Source organism: Microtus pennsylvanicus, chromosome 1 (genome assembly GCF_037038515.1).
Source record: "Microtus pennsylvanicus isolate mMicPen1 chromosome 1, mMicPen1.hap1, whole genome shotgun sequence".
Lineage (NCBI taxonomy): Eukaryota > Metazoa > Chordata > Mammalia > Rodentia > Cricetidae > Microtus > Microtus pennsylvanicus.
In genome coordinates this window covers 65,427,142-65,445,821 of record NC_134579.1, presented here as the reverse complement: position 1 = coordinate 65,445,821, position 18,680 = coordinate 65,427,142, and the positions used below count along the sequence as shown (strand labels likewise).

Below are 18,680 nucleotides of genomic sequence, written 5' to 3'. Positions count from 1 at the left end.
ATATCTGGTGGCTTCTCTCCTGGTAAGTCCATTACCATCTATCTCCTCTGTTGATTACAACTGAAAACTAAACAAAAACCACAAAAGCAATTACCGGAAGGGTGCAGAAAATAAACAAAAGCAGGCAGACTGTGGAAGGAAAGAAGACTTGGAGAAAGAAGCTAACAAGGGGTGGGGTTCTCAGTGTTTGCCTCTTTCCTCTGGAGTGTCCAACTTGAGTATGTATTCTACCATGTAAGTATGTATCCTAGTATGTATATGTGTGTGTGTGTGTATCCTAGAATGTATGTATATATTTATGTATTCTTGTATGTATGTGTGTATCCTAGTATGTATATATATGTGTGTGTGTGTACATGTATGTATGCATTTAGTATGTATGTATTCTAGTATTATGAATTATGAATTTTAGTATGTATGTATGTGTGTATTTATTTATTAATATATTCTAGTATATATATTACCAATATGTACCCTGAACTGCTCCGGCAGCTACAAACAAGAGAAACCCAGTCTTTCTGGCTAAAGTAGCCAGGACAAAAGGGCCCCTAGAGGGTGTAAGCTATCCAGAAAACCATGGAAAGACAAAAGCCTCAGAAGGGAACTAGTTCAGTGTTTGAATTGTGTAAGTCCCAGGCTCTGTGAAGAGTGGGTCATGTGTGGAGCAGACCAATAAAAGGAAAACATGCATTTCAAGAACTGTACTGTGAAATGTACAGTTCCCTATTTGCCAGAGCAATGTCTAACCACTTGAGAGAGGCAGAAAAGAGCCAGCAAAATACTTTTAAAAGCTAATACTGAAGGTACTACTTACAAGAAGCAAGAGGCTGAACATTCTACACAAAGTATTAAAAGGATCAGAAATCTTGTAACAAAATTTAAGATATTGGGTATACTCAATAACAACAACAAACCTGGTCAATTGTCAATATTTAAAATGTCAGCACCAACACTGCCAATCCTTGGCTGACTCCATGTTGAAATGAAAAGATAATGATCTTAAGAAGTTATTAGCCTGACTTGGTGATGCACACCTTTAGTCCCAGTACTTAGAAGGCAGAGGCAGGTGAATCTCTGAGGTCAAGGCCAGCCTGGTTTACAGAATGAGTTCCAGGACAGGTGGGATTATGCAGAGAAACCCTGCCCCAAAAAAACAAAAAGAAGCAGCAGCAGCAGCAGGAGGAGGAGGAAGAGGAAGAGGAGGAGGGGGAGGAAAAGCAGAAGCAGAAGCAGAAGCAGAAGCAGAAGCAGAAGCAGAAGCAGAAGCAGAAGCAGAAGAAGAAGAAGAAGAAGAAGAAGAAGAAGAAGATGATGATGATGATGATTATGATGATGATGATGATATTAATGATGAGCTCTAGGAATACCCTGGCAAATATGGAAAGTGAGAAGACACTCCACAAATTTGTCCTCAAGTCACCACACATGTACCATAGCACACACATAATGCACATATTAATGGCAATAAATAAATTCAAAAGAAGTTATTATAAGCATCCTTTATATAGTTAAAGTGAACATTTATAAAGCAAATGGAAATATTCAACCAATTAATATGTATAGTTAAAATGGAAAATTTAGAAATGAAAAATATAACACTTGAGGTTATTTTATTCACTAGATCTGTTTAATATACTAGATACGCTCAATAGCTTAAGTCATTACACATATTGGAGAACAAAGAACACTTACTTTAAATGAACAGAGACTGGGTTAGTAAAAGGACTTGCATTCTTGTCAGTAGAGACCAAAGAGAGGCTAAAGAGATTGAAATGTGAGTGTATGTGTGTGTGTGTGTGTGTGTGTGTGTGTGTGTGTGTGTGTAAGAAACAATAATAGAAGAAAACTCCCCCAAAATTGTAAGACACTTAAATCTCTAAATTCAAGAAGCTCAGAGAACCCCAACTAGGTTAAATTCTGTGAGAACTACATCCAGGCATATGATAGTCACACAGCTGGAAGTCAAAGATAAAATTTAAAAAAAAAGACTGTTGGAGAAAAATAGTGCATTGCATACAAGTGAAAGATGCTTAAAATGACCACACACTTGGAAAAAAATCAGGAAGACAAAAGAGATGTACTGAGTGGAATGAAATGCCCAGGCATGGCAGGGAAACTGTAAAACCTGAAGAAATTCAGCAGCTGGATAGGAAACGATGCAGCAGAGCAAATGACTGGCGGGTACAGGAGCTACGGGAAACAGCACAAGGGGGACTCAAATGCTGCTGCACCAGGGTAAGGCCTGGAATAGGGGATCTCTAAAGCCACACCCATATAAGGACAATGAAGCCCTTCCCAATTCTACCAGTGACTTGAAGGAGGTAATGATCACTGCTCATGACTGAGGACTCTATCGTGATTTGGAGAGGTCATGCGACCCCTCCTTAAACCATAAAGAGGAGAACAAAATTATAAAACTACAGCAGTTGTAAAAAAAAAATCAGGGACTGATAGAATGGATCCAGGAGACTTTCACAGACCTGTAATAAATAACCTGTCATGTAAAAAATAGAGATTCCAGAATAAAAATATAATGAACACAGAACAAAGGCAGTAATTAAATGAACAACAGTGAATATTTTCTTCAGAGGAAAAAAAGCACATTAAAAATGCTATTCTCCAGACTGAATTATTAAAAAAAAAGGAAAAGAAAAATATATGAGAATACCCAGTTAATAATTCTGATCTCGAAAGTGAAAGGAGAAACACTATGTGTAGGTGAAGAGTGAGCTTGCTGTCACAGGCTGGCATTGACAGCACTCACTGACAGGCCATTGCTAGAACAGAACTACCTGCCTCCATAAAGACAAAGGAAGATGTTATAGGGATATATGAAAAGTCAGAAAACGTCGTGCCCTTCATCCGTCCAAGGACAATAAAGAAGAAACTAGAAATAAGTGAAGAGCAGAACCAAATTTTCAACACAAGGAAAAGAGGAGCCAGAGACCCAAATGGAGAGTGAACAGCCCTTTCCCACACAATTGCAACAGGGCTGAAGACAGACTGTGAGCATGTGCGTGCTGGCTAGTTTTATGTCAGCTTGACACATGCTAAAGTCATCTGGAGGAAGAAACCTCAGTTAAGAAAATAATTCTGTAAGATCAGGCTGTAGACAAGCCTGTAGGGTGTTTTCATAAATAGTGATTGATGGGGGAGGATCCATCCCATTGCAAGTGGTACAACCCCTGGGTAGTCCTGAGCAAGCCATGGGGAGCAAGGCAGTAACCATGGCCTCTGCATCAGCTTCTGCCTCCATCTTCCTTCCCTTTGTGAATTCATGTTCTGACTTCCTTCCATGATGAATTGTGGTATGGAAGTGTAAGCCGAATAAACACTTTCCTGCAAAACTTGCCTTTTGTTCATGGTGCTTCATTGCAAAAATAAAACCTAACTAATACAATGTGTAATGGTAACGCTGATGATGTTCAAAATAGCAAGGGCTACTGGATAAATAAAATGTTTATGAGTACCAAAGTATCCCAGGACAGCCTAGGAGTCAGACTGGGAGTTAGAAAGGAAGAAAGCAAAATATGCACCGTGCTGTGGATAGTGGGATCTAGAATCAGGAGTGGGTAAGTGCGGGCTCCAGAGTCGTCCCCAGCTTTGGAGTGGGGCTCAGGAGGTGTGTGTGCAAGGGAGTGAATGTTTTGGAGAAGATGTACGTCAGTGACACAAGCAGTAGCGTTAAAAGCACAATGACAGCAGAAAGAAAACAAGACACTAGGAATATAAATTAGAAAGTCAGTTTTTCACATGTAATATCTCCCTTATTGAAAAGTTCACAAGTATTCTTTAGGTAATTTTGTATATTTCGCTGGAGTGATCCTTTCCCATTACCCCCTTGTTTCTGAGATCTGAGGCTTAGGATTAGAGCTGAGATGACAGCATCTTCTTCTTTAAAAAAAAAAAACAGAATTAGAGATTCTATGGCTGATGGGTTATCAGCATAGTTTGTAGACCACACTGACTAAGAGTCTTCTCCTCCGAGTACATGACAATAAAAGCCACCATCTTTCCATGGCCCAAGTCTTCTTGCTGTTCAGCTCTTATTTCAAATGCCGCCACTCTGAGAGGCTTCACTAAAATGCTTCAGGCAGAGCAGATGGCCAGACACACTTTCCCAGACTGCTCTAGTTGGGCTTTTGTTGGTTTTATTTTGTTATGTGTTTTTATTGTTTGTTTTAATCTCTTTTCCTTTTGTTACAGTGTGTGTGTGTGTGTGTGTGTGTGTGAGAGAGAGAGAGAGAGAGAGAGAGAGAGAGAGAGAGAGAGAGAGAGAGAGAGAGAGAGGGTTGTCTGCATGCCCAGGGCCTTTGAAGGACAGAAGAGAGAGTCGGATCCCCTGAAGCTGGAGTTACCAATGGTTGTGAGCTGCCATGTGGGTGTTGAACCCTAGTTCTCCGCAAGAGCAACAAGTACCTTAACTGCTGAGCCACCCCTCCAGCCTCTTGCCATGTGATTGTTGTTTTTGTTTTTATTCTGTTTTTTTCCCCTTAGAAACGTTCTCATTCTGTCACTCAATCTGGCCTGAAACTGTGTATCCACAAAGCTGGCCTCAAACTTGTGGCCATCCTCCTGCTTCAGATCCCCACATGGTGGGACTGTATCTTCACGCCCTCCACCAGACCACCCCAGTGTGTATACCTTAGAACATGCATTACACTGCTTGACTAATTGGTTTTGTCTTGCCTCGCTGTGACGGAAGCCCTTTTATTGCCAACGTCTGACACCTAGACGACATCGGTGCCATCCTTGCTAAGTGAGGCAACCCCGTGTGTCTCTCAGCTGCCCCTGTTTCCACTTTGCTGTATACCTGTGATCATCACAGTGCGTATCCGGGCAGAGATGAGCTCTTCCAAGACAGGCTTCGTCTCCTCCTTCAATCGATTCTCCAGAATCAGTAATCCCAGAAATACCAAGTCTGATTCCACCTTCTCCCTGGTTAAACGAAGGAGCACATGTGGCTTTTTTACCGCAATGATGACAAGAAGACTGAGCTCCCCGCTGGAACGGCTCTGCCCCAGCACTGTTCCCTGGCCACAAGCAACCCTGACTGGGAACAAGAAGAGTCGGGGTGTGCAGTGGTTAGCCCAATTGAACCATGAGGAAGTACATGTTGGACAAAAATTTGACTTTGGCCTTTGCAGAAAATTAAATTAGTTCATGACTGCAGGGGTCTTTGTGTTAGCTCACCTGACTCTCAGCCCCTCATCTATCCACCACAGAGGGGAGACAAAGTCTTGACAATTAAATGAGAAAGAATGAAAAATAAAACAACATGTCAGTTTCTCCAGGAACCAAGGCCATACAGATTGTCATTCTAGCCCCTTGATGTATGGTAGAGACCAGGGGATTGGCCTTTTACTAAAGCTAAGATGGACCCTTATTTCTTTCTCAGCTGGAAGCTCTGTTCTTTTGCACAGAATGCTGCCATGAGAGCATCTACAGGAGTATCCTACAGGACCAAGCATGGGGAATGCATTTGGGGTTAGAGACTTGAACATTCCCATGACTCTATTATTTTGACACACAGAGAGAAACGAGACCCCAGCACTGCCTAATTCACACTGAAATGCAGATGAAAACAACATCCACTAAAGCCTTCATGGCAAGCTTGTCCCGCGTGTCTATCCTGGGTACTGGCTAGGGCCACAGCAGTGTTGGGGATGCTCCTATGGATAGTGGCTAAGGCCACAGCAGTGTTGGGGATGCTCCTAGAACCTTGTGCATCCCTCCACTAGGTGGCAGCAAGCGAAGAGTTTCAGCTCCTCACCTCAGAGCAGATCTGCGAGGGTGGCATTCCCTATGATGCTGTGCACAATGTTTCAGTCCCTGGATGGCCAGCTCCCAAGCCATAGTCCAACTTCATGCCTCAATAACTTCTCCCACAGTCTCCACAGGAGCCACTCACCATGGATGTGCTCTGTCGTTAATCAGGCCCAGACTTTTGCTCCGGACTGTTGGAGACTTTCTCATTTCATGGCAAACATTAGTTTCCACATCTATCATAGACATCCTCCCCATGTCCCGAGTCCCACCTCATGCTGCCTGACCCTAAGGCGCTCCAAAGAGGAACAGCTGCTGTTTCTACAGCTTGCTTCTAACCCGGCTGGGCAGCTCTTTATTTATTCATGCAATTGATGCATTAGCTTTTTGATCTGCCTCCAGTCCTGGAACAGAAACCCACCTGAGTCAAGATTCTACTCATTAATGCCCACGCAATGCCCACCTACAGGAACTGCTCAGCAAATACCACCTACTCGGAACACTTGGCTGCCTGTTTGTGGTCGTGTTTGGCCATACAATAAAGGTGAAATAATTTGCTCTTTCTGCATTTCCCTGGGAACGGAGACTGTGAGTGAGGGCCTTTGGCATTCATTGAGTAGCTACTAAGTGAGGAGAAGGAGCAGCTTTGCAGAGGCTGCAGGAATTGCAGTTACAAGATTTCGCATTCAACTGGGAGGGGAAGGTTAAGCAGGGCCTCCTTGTTTATATGCAATGCTGGGAATTGTGTCACAGCCAGGCTGTGGGATCAGAGGAGGGAACAGGTATTTCTGGGCATAGGGATGAGAACTTTCTGGAAAGACGTATTTGGATTTCCCTTCAAGAATAACTCAACTGATACCTGCTGAAAGTTCCGCAGTCTTTCTATGGCCTCATACTTAGGCCACAGGGTTTAGATATTTTCAGAGGTTATGTGACATGAGCCAATAATAAATTACCATAGTAGGCCAAGAAAATGGCTACAAGGTCAAAGACCCAAGGCTTTCTTACAACTCCTATTTCTAGCTCCTCTGGCATGTGGCCAGTGTAGAGTTTAATCAGTGATAGGATCAGAACACCACGGTTCCAACCTCAGTCCTCCTCTGCCTCGCTGTGTCCTCTCCCTATGTGGACATCATTAGCTCCAAAAATGGTTCTTCTGTCCCCAACATCACTTCAGTCTTCTTAAATCTGAGCCAAGATGTGAAAAGAAATGGTCACATTGTACCTTCTGTAGTGTCTGCACTAGTAAAAAAAAAAAAAGGTCATGTTGTAACTCCTGTAGCTTCTACACTAGTGAAGAAATGGTTACATTGTATCTCCTGTAGCGTCTGCACTAGCAAAGAAATGGCTACATTGTATCTCCTGTAGAGTCTGCACTAGTAGAGAAATGGTTACATTGTATCTCCTGTAGAGTCTACACTAACAAAGAAGGTTGTAACACAGACAGCTGTCAGTCCTGATATTAACCTCCTGTTCTTAAAACTCCCACGATCTTTAAAAGAAGAAATATGTATAAAACAGGGCAAAAACCCTCAATAAGATCTTTATATTAATGCTAAAAGCAGAGAGAGAGAGAGAAAGAGAGAGAGAGAGAGAGAGAGAGAGAGAGAGAGAGAGAGAGAGAGAGAGAGAGAATTCTGTCTTGGTCAGGGATAAGCGAAGGATAGAGAATTTTAGCCTTGGGTACCCATGCTGAGATGGGGCTTAAATATGAGAGAGCTAAGTAGATAACCTAAGACAAGAGCCTATTTGTCAATTTGCGTTTAGGCCATACTAGATTTTGCAAGATTAGAATTTCGAGTTCGATAGCTTTAACAAAGTCAAGCACTCTCCTGCAGACCACACGGTTCCCAAGTGCAGTGATTGTTGTCTCTACTATTCCCAAACCAGGAATTTTCAGCTTGTGAACGCACACACATCACACTAGGTAAGAAGCCAGAGCAGCATTGTAAACAGAATCTTATCACGTCCAGTTCTGTGCCAGCCTTCCCTGACTCGAGGTTTCTCTGGTTCAAGTTGTGACGTCTATCTCAAGGTTTACTTCCAATTCCGACATCAGAGATCTAGAGCTAAGTCTATCTGATCACACATTCAGGGTTGAAATAGTCAAACTTCAGGGGTCTTTCTAAACTGATTAAGCAGGGAGTGATCTAATAACCTTCAAATCCAGCCCTCAATGACTATCCACACACCACTTTCCCTCCAGGCCTCCTATTTCCCATTCCCAGTGTCAGGGGGTTGGTCAGATCTGTCCTTCTCAGTGGCAACAGAAGTAACTCTAAGTGACATTTTAGCGGGAAATTTTTGCAAGTATTCAGTGCTGTGTGCAATGACAAGCTCACAAGGAACTGCCACTCATCCTTCACACCTTTTGAATAATTGAGTTAATATTCAGGAGCTTTTTAAATCACCAGCAGTTTATATTATTTATATTACATCATTAGTCTACTGTTAGTGAACCTGCTATCATTCTATACTTAGGGTTGTTGCATTAAATAGCAATAAAAATGTGTCTAGTATATTTCCCCCAGCTATGTTTTTTTCATATGAATACAAGTATTTTTGTAACTCCAAAATTTTGCAGGAATATCTCTACTGTGCACACTGAGAGGAAGTTGTACTGTTTCCTTCTATGTTTTACTGACTTCACTGAACTGTCTTCCTTGCAACAAGGCTGTGTGAGGCATTGAGGCTATGCTCCACAGAACACTGCAGGACGTCATTGCAGTCTCATCGAGTCTATTCTCAGATATAAGCAATTGTTCAGTGTGTGTGCACGCGTGTGCATGTGTGTTCACTGGGAAAGAGACGTGAATGCACACAGGTGTGTGTGCATGTGGAGACCAGTGGGCAGTCTCTAGCATTGTATCTCACTGGCCTAGAGCTCCCCACCCAGGCTACGATGGCCATTTGGTCCAGGGACAGTCAGCTTTTCCATCAGTGTGATTACAAGCCTAGACCACAAAACTTCACATTTCTGGTGGGCTCTGGGAATGAACACAGGTCCTTGTACTTGCAAGTCAAATACTTTCTCAACTGAACCATCTCCCATGTCCACAACCTATTCCCTTTGTTTTACTGGCATTAGCCAAGAATTTATTAAACTATTATATTTTGTAATGGACTATTCTCTCCTTCCTTTTAACTCCCACATAGGAGGATGTTTTACTGATAATATATACAGAAAATATCACCTCTAAATTCAAAGATGCTAATGGAAGTAGTGAAAATATAGTTACAACTAGAGAGGGCTAAGTCAGATGAATTTGAAAATAAATACATGAGACTATCTGAGTTTAAAATACTATAGTTCAAAATGAGCCAAGATTAACCCTACAAAAGCAGAACTAGTAGTGGCTGACAAAAAAAAAACTAGAAAAATCATTTAAGAAAAAATAAATAGGAAAGCCCCCCAAAATGGCAGAAAAATAATAACAAAAAGTGGAACTGTCATTGCTAAAACCCGTTTCAGCAACTAAGCACCCTTACTAACATCCTTACACACATCACAACGTTCTCCAATATGACCCCTAGAAGGTTTTCCTATTTTTCTGCAAGCATTATCTAGATTACACAAACCCAATTGACATTTATTTGTTCCTATAGCTGTGTATTTTGTATTACAAAGGGTTTTTTCTAAACAATGTGAAGGTTTATTATTTCTAACTGGTTTACATTATATCCGAACCAGGCCCACAATGTCAAACCCTTAAAACACTGATTATTTCCACACAACTTTTCACACAGCCCTAAGGTCACCTTGTGTTTGGTATTTTATATAGCTGTTTCTCATATATTCTGCCAGTGTTCACATCAGCTCTGTGATTCAGGCAGGGCAGGATGATTGTATCCCTGTACACCATATTCGGAGACACCTATGCACAAAAACCAAGCATGATGTTTTGCTGGGCCCGCCCCAGAACTTTCGCCTTCCATCCCAGTCAGATGAATCTTGCCCGAATCATCTTCTTCAGGAAAACCATCCTTTTTTTTTACCTCATCAAGGCAGTCGCGGGGCAGTCACTTTCCAGCTTCTTGTAAGCCAGAGCTATGACCCGGAAACCCTGTGTCGTGTAAATCTGAAGTTCACTAATAAAACTAGATGGTACTGTTTGAAAACAAACAAACAAAAACAACAACAGAAACAGTATTAATATGCAATGTTTCCTTAGCCAGCATGGGTAGAGAAACCCTTCACGCTAATCCAACTCTTACCCCAGGAAACACACTTTTAATAAGTTACATAAAGCTGGGCTGTGGTGGTGCGCATCTTTAATTCCAGCACTTGGGAGGCAGAGGCAGGTGGATCTTCATGAGTTTGAAGCCACCCAGATCTGCAGAGTGAGTTCTAGGACAGCCAGAGATATACATTGAAACCCTGTCTTCGAAAATCAAAGGGAAAAAAAAGAGCTCCGTAAGCAAGGCTATAGGAAATTGTAACTACACTGTATCACCAGCATTAACATCTTTTTTTGTCTTGTTTTGTTTTTTTTTTTTTCAAGACAGGGTTTTTCTGTAGCTTTGGAGCCTGTCCTGGAACTAGCTCTTGTAGACCAGGTAGACTGGCCTCGAACTCACAGAGATCTGCCTGCCTCTGCCTCCCAAATGCTGGGATTAAAAGGGAATGCCACCACTGCCCAGCTAGCATTAACACCTTAAGATCCAGTAAAACTGAAACATTCACCCCAAGCCAGAATCATTTGAAAAGCCAAGTCTAGGGAATGCGTGGGACTCTTTTTTTTTCCAGTTTAAACAACAAATATTTGAAAGGGGTATGTAATACGTACAAGCTCTGCTCTACAGATGTCTTAGTTGGGGGAAAACAGTATACTGATATTAAAACTAAAACCAAAATGACCACTGCCGTTGGCTATGCAACAGCATGCAGAGTGCTTTAGGGGCTTCTGCGCCTGGGTAGGAGGTGGGTGGGTGAAGGAAGGAAAGTCCTTGCTTGCTGAGAGATCCCTATGTACTCAGGCACAGGGGTTCGAGACAGCTCAGAGGAAGCCCAAGATGTGAGGGATGAATGTATAGAAGGAAACTCAGATCATGGAAGATTGATCTATGATCTCAAAGGAATTTGAAAATCTGGTGGTGGCTGTGGAGAGCAATCAAGTGAAAAATGAAAAAAAAAGTAGCAACGCAGTTATAAGGGAGGAATCCTTATATAGGCATATGTTGGGAACTGGGGGGTGGGGTGGAGGCAGTCATTACATAAGGTAGAAAAGCTTGGAATACCCATGAATCAACCACTAAGTGATGCCCAGCTGTCACTTGGATCTAGAGTGTTGTGGGCACAAATTTGGCATTGTTTTAAATTGTTTTTATTGAGCTATATATTTTTCTCCACTTCCCTCCCTTCCTCTCCTCTCCCCTTCTACCTCTTCCAAGGTCCCCACGCTCCCAATTTATTCAGGAGATCTTGTCTCTTTCTACTTCCCATGTAGATTAGATCCATGTATATCTCTCTTAGGGTCCCAAAGATTTGGCATTTGTATCCCACGTCTATTCACTAACCCGTGTCAGGTTGGCAAAAGCTGGCCACTCTCTCTGGTGCACCTTTCATGAATGCCAGTCGGGCACCTCCCATCTCTTGAACAATGACTGTCATCCTCTGCAACGCTGATGAGAATGGGAACTGGCGCAGGATCGCAAGCCCTTCCACTGGGACCTGGGTGATGGACAGGGAATGGAGAGGCGCATACTGGCAAAGCATCTAGCTACTGGGACTTAACTGCTCCACCCTCAGCCCTTGTTTTACCAACCAGAGAGGAAATATAACACACTTTTCACATTAGCAGTTCAAGACACATCAGTGAGCTTCCCAACACTGCGGGTCAGCACAGTTTTCCCTGGTGTGGACACTGTGGGGAGATTGACGTGCAAGGCTTACCTGGCCAAGTGCGTCTGTCGGCTTAACGACCGTGGTGTCTGCCGGCATTCCCTTGGTGTGGAAATCACCCCCAGAAATAGTCATTTCCTGTTTCAGAAGTGAGATATTTCACTGGAGGGGTTTGCTTATTCTTCATACACCGAGACTAAGTTTGCCCCCTTCTCTTGCAGAGCCCGGCCTCAACCACCTCAGTGCATCCACGGGCCTCCGCCTGCTGTTGGCCTGGTGAAATCAGACGGATTCTACTCCAGGAAAACAAACCAAAAGGCACAAGGCAGTGGAAAGGCTGGAACGTGAAGGACATGCATTGCTGAATTATTCATGCAATTTATCTGGCTTTCGCTGTTGGAGTTGCCGCATAAAGGTTCCTTCTCTGCGCCTGAAGAGCTTAGCTTGGATATGTTGAGTATGAATTGCCAGGCTTATTTTGTGTGCAGCAGGTTCCTCACAGTCTTTCTTTGCCTAGAGTCGCTGTTGATCCTGCTATTCCCTGTCTGTCTAAAGTGACCTGAGCAGGGCATCTTTTTGCCCTATGCATGATTGCTATCTAGGAACAACTGTGATAATGACTCTAAATTATAGGCAAGGAAACCTTTTTACCTAAAGATATTGAAGTTCTTTGTAATCATTTAATTGGGTGGCTAACATAAAAAACATCTCAGGAAAGAAACTGTAACCTCCACTTAGAGACACAGAATCAGTATTCCCGAGTGAATGAGAGACTGAAAAATAATCACATCTGTTAGAGGAGGGAGAGCTTACAGAGACATCTCTCCCAGAGGTGCTCAGACAGTCCCCAGGGCCTGGGCTGCACACAATGGCAGGGAGATACAATAGCTGTAGCAAAGAAGCTGAAGCTGTGTGGTCTCTCCCTCCCTGCCTTGCCCACAGCCACAGCAACTCCGAAGACAGTATTTAGAGCTATTGCCGAATAAAATTCCCTTTGAGGACAGATTAGCACTCTTTTTTATATGACTATCACTTCTCTGATTTGGTTCCCTCGTCCTGCAGCCGTGAGAACCAAAGTCCTAACATGAGCATCAGTTGAGGCAGAGCCGAAACTAGAACAGAAAGAGCAAGATCCTTAAACCACAGGAGCGTCTGCTCTCAAATCTAGTTTGGAATCTCAGGAGAAACTCTGCAATGAATTTCTGTTCTGGGTCTTGGAAATTAGGGGGATAGTTAATAAACTGAAATAAAACTCTTGGTTGCTGTGACCCTCCAACTTACCCAAGCACTGTGGAAAGCAGTGTTTCCGCATCCCCATGCACTGGAATGCATATTTTTCTTGTCATTATTTTTAGTGAGAAATAACAATTGTATGTATTTATGGGATGCAATGTGATGCTTTGACCTATGTATGTATTATAAAGAGGTGAAACCATGATAATTAACATATCATCACCTCGCCAAATTAACTCCAGAAAACTCTGAAACCAGCTCACAGAATGGTAGAACTAGAAAATAATTACACAAGAATTATAATGATCATGACAATTAATAGACTTACAGTAGGCACCAAGTACTCTGGAACTTAACAACTACACCAAAGATTTTTATTGTACCGTTTCACTTAATCCTACAGCAAACCTATAAAATATGCGGTTCGGATCAGAAAGCCAGGCTTAGACCAGTTTGCCCTTTACACAATACTGGGAATCCCACATTTCTTGTAAGTAGTAAAGGACTGTGATACAGCTTGTGTTGCGCTGGCATTAAAGACGTTCCTGGCGTTCTCTGAAGGTCAGACACTTACCCATTTGGTGGCTTCAAACATTTTCAGGTCCAGAGGGTCTCCCTGGATGGCTCCATCAAGAAGAATCAAAGAGTGACAGGTTGCCATGGCTGCACACAGCGGACCCTGGGGCAGAGCTTTGCCCGAGGCAAAGCAGTGAACTGCCTGGAAACTGAGAGAGAAGAGAGACAAAGATTCAGGGCTGTGCCCTCCTGCCGTAGATGGAGCTTCTTGGGGGTTTTTGATTTTATGCGCACGGCTGCATTTCTCTAGTCTCGGCAGTTCAGCGGTGTGTTTCCCATCCTGCCTTCTAGGTCTGTTCAGGAATACTAGGAAGGCTCAGAGCCTGTCCCTTACTCCCTTTCCAACTTTGCCTTAGTTCTTCCTAGATTTATTTTATCCACAGGAGTGGAAAGAACAAGAAGTACCCATTTTGTTCTGAGGTCTGCTCCCACCCCAGTGAGTAGATCACTCCTCTTCCAGTCATGGGAGGACTCCAAGTGTGTTAGGTGCCCACCACTTTCAATGCTACAGGGCTGGGCATATTCTCTGTATCTGTCTCTTAGCATGTTAGAAGCCTGGTACACCATAGATGTTGAGTAAGCATAAAATGAAATGGATGAGTGGGTTAGGTCATATGGTAAAGAAGTGAACAGTAAAAACATTTTGGAAAGGGCCCTGTGCATCCCTTCTTCATCCATGGCATCTTGTGTCTATACTGCCTCTATTATCCTCATCATGTCCGACAGAAAGTGACTTTGTCAAAAATCAATGGAAATAAAACTCATATGTTGTACATGAGACTCATTCACTAATTGAAAGAGTAAGTCACTGAGTTCATCCTTGGCCCCGCTAGGGGAATGTCCCCTTTAACCTTGTTGCGCAGCCCCTTCTCAACTGTGTAGCACAGGAGTTGGGCTAGGGGAGGGGGATCCCATCACAGAATGTCTGAATGATAGTAGCTTCTTCCCATGAAGAGGCTTCTTAGAGGCCGTCAGAATCTACTTGCCATCCCTCCTCTCGTGCTTGGCATCTTTTGGAATTTGAACTAGCTCTGTAGCCCAGTCAGGCCTTGAGGCTGCCACCTTCCTGCCTCTTCACTAGCTAAAGTTACAAGCCTGTACCACTATGCCCAGTCTAATATCCTTCATGGATGTGTGTGTCATCCGCATCATATAAAAGCACTACGATCACAAATTGGACCTGATACATTTGGAAAGAAAAAAGGACCCAATGCTCGGCATATAGAGAAGGAAATGTAGGTCAGGGAGGAGTTGGAGAAGGTGGGGAATATGATCAAAATACACTGCAGGAATTCTCAAGGGATTAATTAAAATATTTAATTATGAAAAGAACCCAGTCAACCTTGTCTGCATGAAATATTTTGAAGAAAATGATTTCACTTTTAGACATAGTGTGCCCCATGCCACGTGCTTCCAGTCCTGACCACGCTGGAACTGGGGACATCAGCAGACAGGGAAGCAGACTCAGATGTGGCCACAAGAGGGCTAGCTTTGCAAATCTCCTAGACAGCAAGTCACCACCACCACAGGCCACTCCTGGCCACCCCCACCACCTAACACCCACGAACACAAAGGAATCTTTTCTCAAGGATCGGATCTGGCAGGCAGAAGACATGGTTCCCAGAATCAGGATACTAAGAAACCGAGTACACCAACTACTGTCCCACAGGCTGTTCTCTTCCTGAAAAGCAGGATACAGAGTCGTGTCGGCCTGTCCTATGTCACCTCCGTGAAGGATAATGACCTGGGGCTGTCGAGAACACTGACTCTGGGCTGATGTCGGGCCTCTGGCGAACAGGCTTAAAGCAAAGTTCATTTCAGAGAGTGTTTGCAAACTCCCCCTCGCCTCCTCAGTTTGTGGGTGATAGGGCTGAGATGGACTTGGATGTATGTTTAGAGAGACCTGGGAAATTCTAAGTAAAAAGACCAGACTTTAGCATTCGTTGCTTAGCAAGAGCCAAAGTTCAAGTGTCTCCATTAGTTTTGAGAGTAAAGGCAAAGGAGGCCCTGGGGAGAAGCAAGTCACAAGAATCCCAGTACAGTTAGCCAGAGTACTCACCCATTCTGGTCACAGGGCACAACGCCCCAAGGATCCAAGCCGCCCCTTGTTAAGGTGCCTGTCTGAACAGAAACAAGTCTTTGGGTTCAATGGAAGATCTACTCGTGCAGTAGGGAAGGTAAATCTGTATTTTAATAGCAAAATGCACATCAGAATGATATCACCAACACGGATTCTTTAAGGAGGACCACAATACAGGTATTGTGTGATGAGTATGTGGGTTCCGAGGAAGAAGTTGCCGTGAATTCAAACAGGACAAGCTTGAACTGTATGCAAATTTTTGTGTCCTCTGTGGTACAAAGAGCTGAGTAGCTCCTGTCACCCCAGGGAACTATGTTGAACATCTACTTGCATTGGAAGCGCAGAAAAGGCTTTAGTAAGACTGTTTAAACAACAAAATGGGTGGATCCCTATTTTTACAGCAGAAGCTGAAAGAATCATCAAAACCGAGTAGAGGGGTTGAAATTTTACCTACAAAACACTGCTCAGACTTTGAAGAGAAGTCTAAAGATATAGCCTACCATCTGATACTTTTGTTTATAAAAAAGTACATGATGATAATTTTCTCAGTGTACTATAACAACCAAGAGCTCAGGATAAGTCGAAATATCATCTGTGTAAGCGGAAATATCACATAATCCCTCCAGCACTGGAGCCTTATCTAGAACACGATCCTAATCACATAGAGTTGTCCTGAATATTAAATGAATAATAAGAAGTGATTGGTTTAATATCAAGCCCACAGTAAGAACTAATAAGAATGATAAAATAAGACAGCCACTGCTCATTGTTCTCTTCAAATTTATGTTACAATTATTTCTTCTGTTCCTTGTTTCTCTTTTCAAACTCACACTATGGCATCATAAGTAATTCATTTTCCTTTATGATGCCTATCTGGTCATAAAATAGGACTACATGGTGACATAAGCCATATGACCCTTCTGCTCTCTGTGTGACTTTCTGATTCACCACTAATCATAAAACGAGGTTTTCATGCCATCAATGCTCGCAGCCTTCCAGGAACTGTTTAATGGATACCGAATTCCCATGTGAGAAGATGAAGATGTTTCTCAAGAGGGACCATGGTGGTTGCCGTAGGACAGTGAGAAACTGGTTAGTGGCAGTGCACTAGACACTTCAAATGACTGACATGACAAATTTTATCTCATGTTTAACTCACCCAAATAATTATTAACTAAAAAAAAACAGAAAACAACACAGACCTCCAATGGTTCCCTGTAACTTTAAGAAACATAGAACTGTGTTGACTAGACTTTCAAGGCTCACAAACACCCTCCTCTGCCTGTGTCCAGATCATACTGTCCTGCACTGTCTTTCTGCCACGTGGGGCCTTTGCTCACTTTCATATGCTGCCATGGTTTCCACCCAGTCCTCTGACGCCCACCTTTACCCCCTACTTACTGTGTATAACACAAACAACCAACCACGAGAAAAAGTGAAATGAGAGGTTGCTTAGGAGAAAGTAGCAGACAGCCAAGATTTCATTTTGAGCATAGGCTACAGCTGGGAACACAGAGCAAGGGTTTGCTCCATGGCTGTACTGTCAGCAAAAGTCTCATATGGACACACAGGTTACTAAGTCCTTTCTCTTTTCTTCATTCCATAATTCGATAAATTCTTATTGAGCAGTGACTCCATTGCCAAGCAATGTTCTAAGCACTGAAGATACAGCAGAAAACATAATTACTTAAAATGTGTGTGTGTGTGTGTGTGTCTATATGTTTATGAATGTGCTTGTGTATGCATGTGCTTCTGTGTGAGGGTTGTGACTGCATGGAACAGAGTATACATTGCTTTTCATAGACTCTCGCAACTGAAAGGACCCTAAAAGATTCATTGATTCAGTTTCTACTCCCTCTTTTTTAAAAGCTCAGGGCCAGAAAATTCGTTTCCCAGATCTCTCACACACAACCAAAGCTAAAATAAGGTCAGATGCCCATAACCTACCTACTATTTCTGCCTCACTAAAGAGAAAAGCCCGTATCCATTACAATGGCAGTGACAAATGGCCTTGGGAGCGAGGATGAAAGACACATACCTTGTCAAAGCAGACAAGGTTTAATTGCCCACACACATTAATCCGCTGCGGGCTAATGCAGAATATGCCCTTCTTTTTCAGCCTCCTCTGGGCATAGATGATGCCTGTGGTCAGGGCAGCAGGGAGGGCAGGGGGCACTGCAATGGTGATAACATCCAATGCTTTCCTCACCACCTCCTCGGGAGGTTCCTGGAAAAGGAAGAGGGCTCCGTTAATAGAACCAAACCAGCAATGAACGACTGTGTGCACATGACCTTCCCCTTCTCTGCTTATTCTGAGATATGGCATCAATGGCACAAAGGGTCTGACTATGGCTATGGCTCTTAATATCTTCAGAGTTCTCATCTGATAGGTACAAAGTGCTACTTTCATGAACTATTTCACTTTTGAAACTACCCGTGGAAGCAGCGTAAAGAATGGGGATGTCGCAAGAACAGAATCGTGCTGGCATTTCAGCAAATAAACTGTTCTTGTACTATAATCTGATCGCTATCACAGAACTGAGCAACCGATGGCTCATAGGTCAAGCTAGGTGTCTATACGCAGTCTTTGGAGTTTAGCTGGTTTTAAGTCTGTTTGTTCTTGAGAAAAGTCAATATATAGAAATAAGGTTGACATGTAGAAATAAAATATGTAGAGGAGAATGAATTTGTGTGTGTGTGTGTGTGTGTGTGTGTGTGTGTGTGTGTGTGTAAGAATACAAAGGCTGCTTACCCCACTGAGCACATAGACACAGAGAGTATAGATCATGCCAATGGTGGCTGTCCCTACAAGGCAGAGGAGGAACCTGATGGCATCCCTGTAGAGCTTGAAATTCATGGGTTTGGGGTAAAGAATAGATCTCACGAGGTCCCCCTTTGCAGTGTTGAACCCTGAAATGGCAAACACATGTCCCACATTTTCAAGATAACAAATCATACTGTTGGTAGTCCTCTAAGCATCTACATTGCCTTGGTTTTCTCTCTAACAGTGTTTCCCAATATGTGAATCTCAACCCCTTTTGCAAACCTCACTCTGCAAAAATATTTGCATTATGATTCATAACAGTAGCAAAATTACAGTTATGGAGTAGCATCACAACTAATTTTATGGCTTGTGATCACAACAACTGTACTGAAAGATCTGTAGCATTAGAAAGGTCGAGA

The 18,680-nt window shown here is 43.0% G+C and overlaps 1 protein-coding gene across 4 annotated transcripts in view; it reads right to left on the bottom strand.

Annotated features, from left to right (window-relative positions):
* Nucleotides 1-18,680, bottom strand: part of Atp13a4 (ATPase 13A4) — a 128,689-nt gene that overhangs the window by 32,120 nt on the left and 77,889 nt on the right. For all 4 annotated transcript variants that reach the window (XR_012910086.1, XM_075967577.1, XM_075967568.1 and 1 more), the window contains exons 11-18: nucleotides 18,250-18,407; nucleotides 17,536-17,724; nucleotides 15,477-15,538; nucleotides 13,416-13,566; nucleotides 11,660-11,746; nucleotides 11,284-11,437; nucleotides 9,763-9,874; nucleotides 4,814-4,938 (exon numbers count right to left, since the gene is read on the bottom strand). Coding sequence is in view for 3 of the 4 variants with exons in the window: in XM_075967577.1 (XP_075823692.1) it covers nucleotides 4,814-4,938; nucleotides 9,763-9,874; nucleotides 11,284-11,437; nucleotides 11,660-11,746; nucleotides 13,416-13,566; nucleotides 15,477-15,538; nucleotides 17,536-17,724; nucleotides 18,250-18,407 (1,038 nt within the window). In the remaining variant the exon portion in view is untranslated. The remainder of the gene's footprint in view (nucleotides 1-4,813; nucleotides 4,939-9,762; nucleotides 9,875-11,283; nucleotides 11,438-11,659; nucleotides 11,747-13,415; nucleotides 13,567-15,476; nucleotides 15,539-17,535; nucleotides 17,725-18,249; nucleotides 18,408-18,680) is intronic.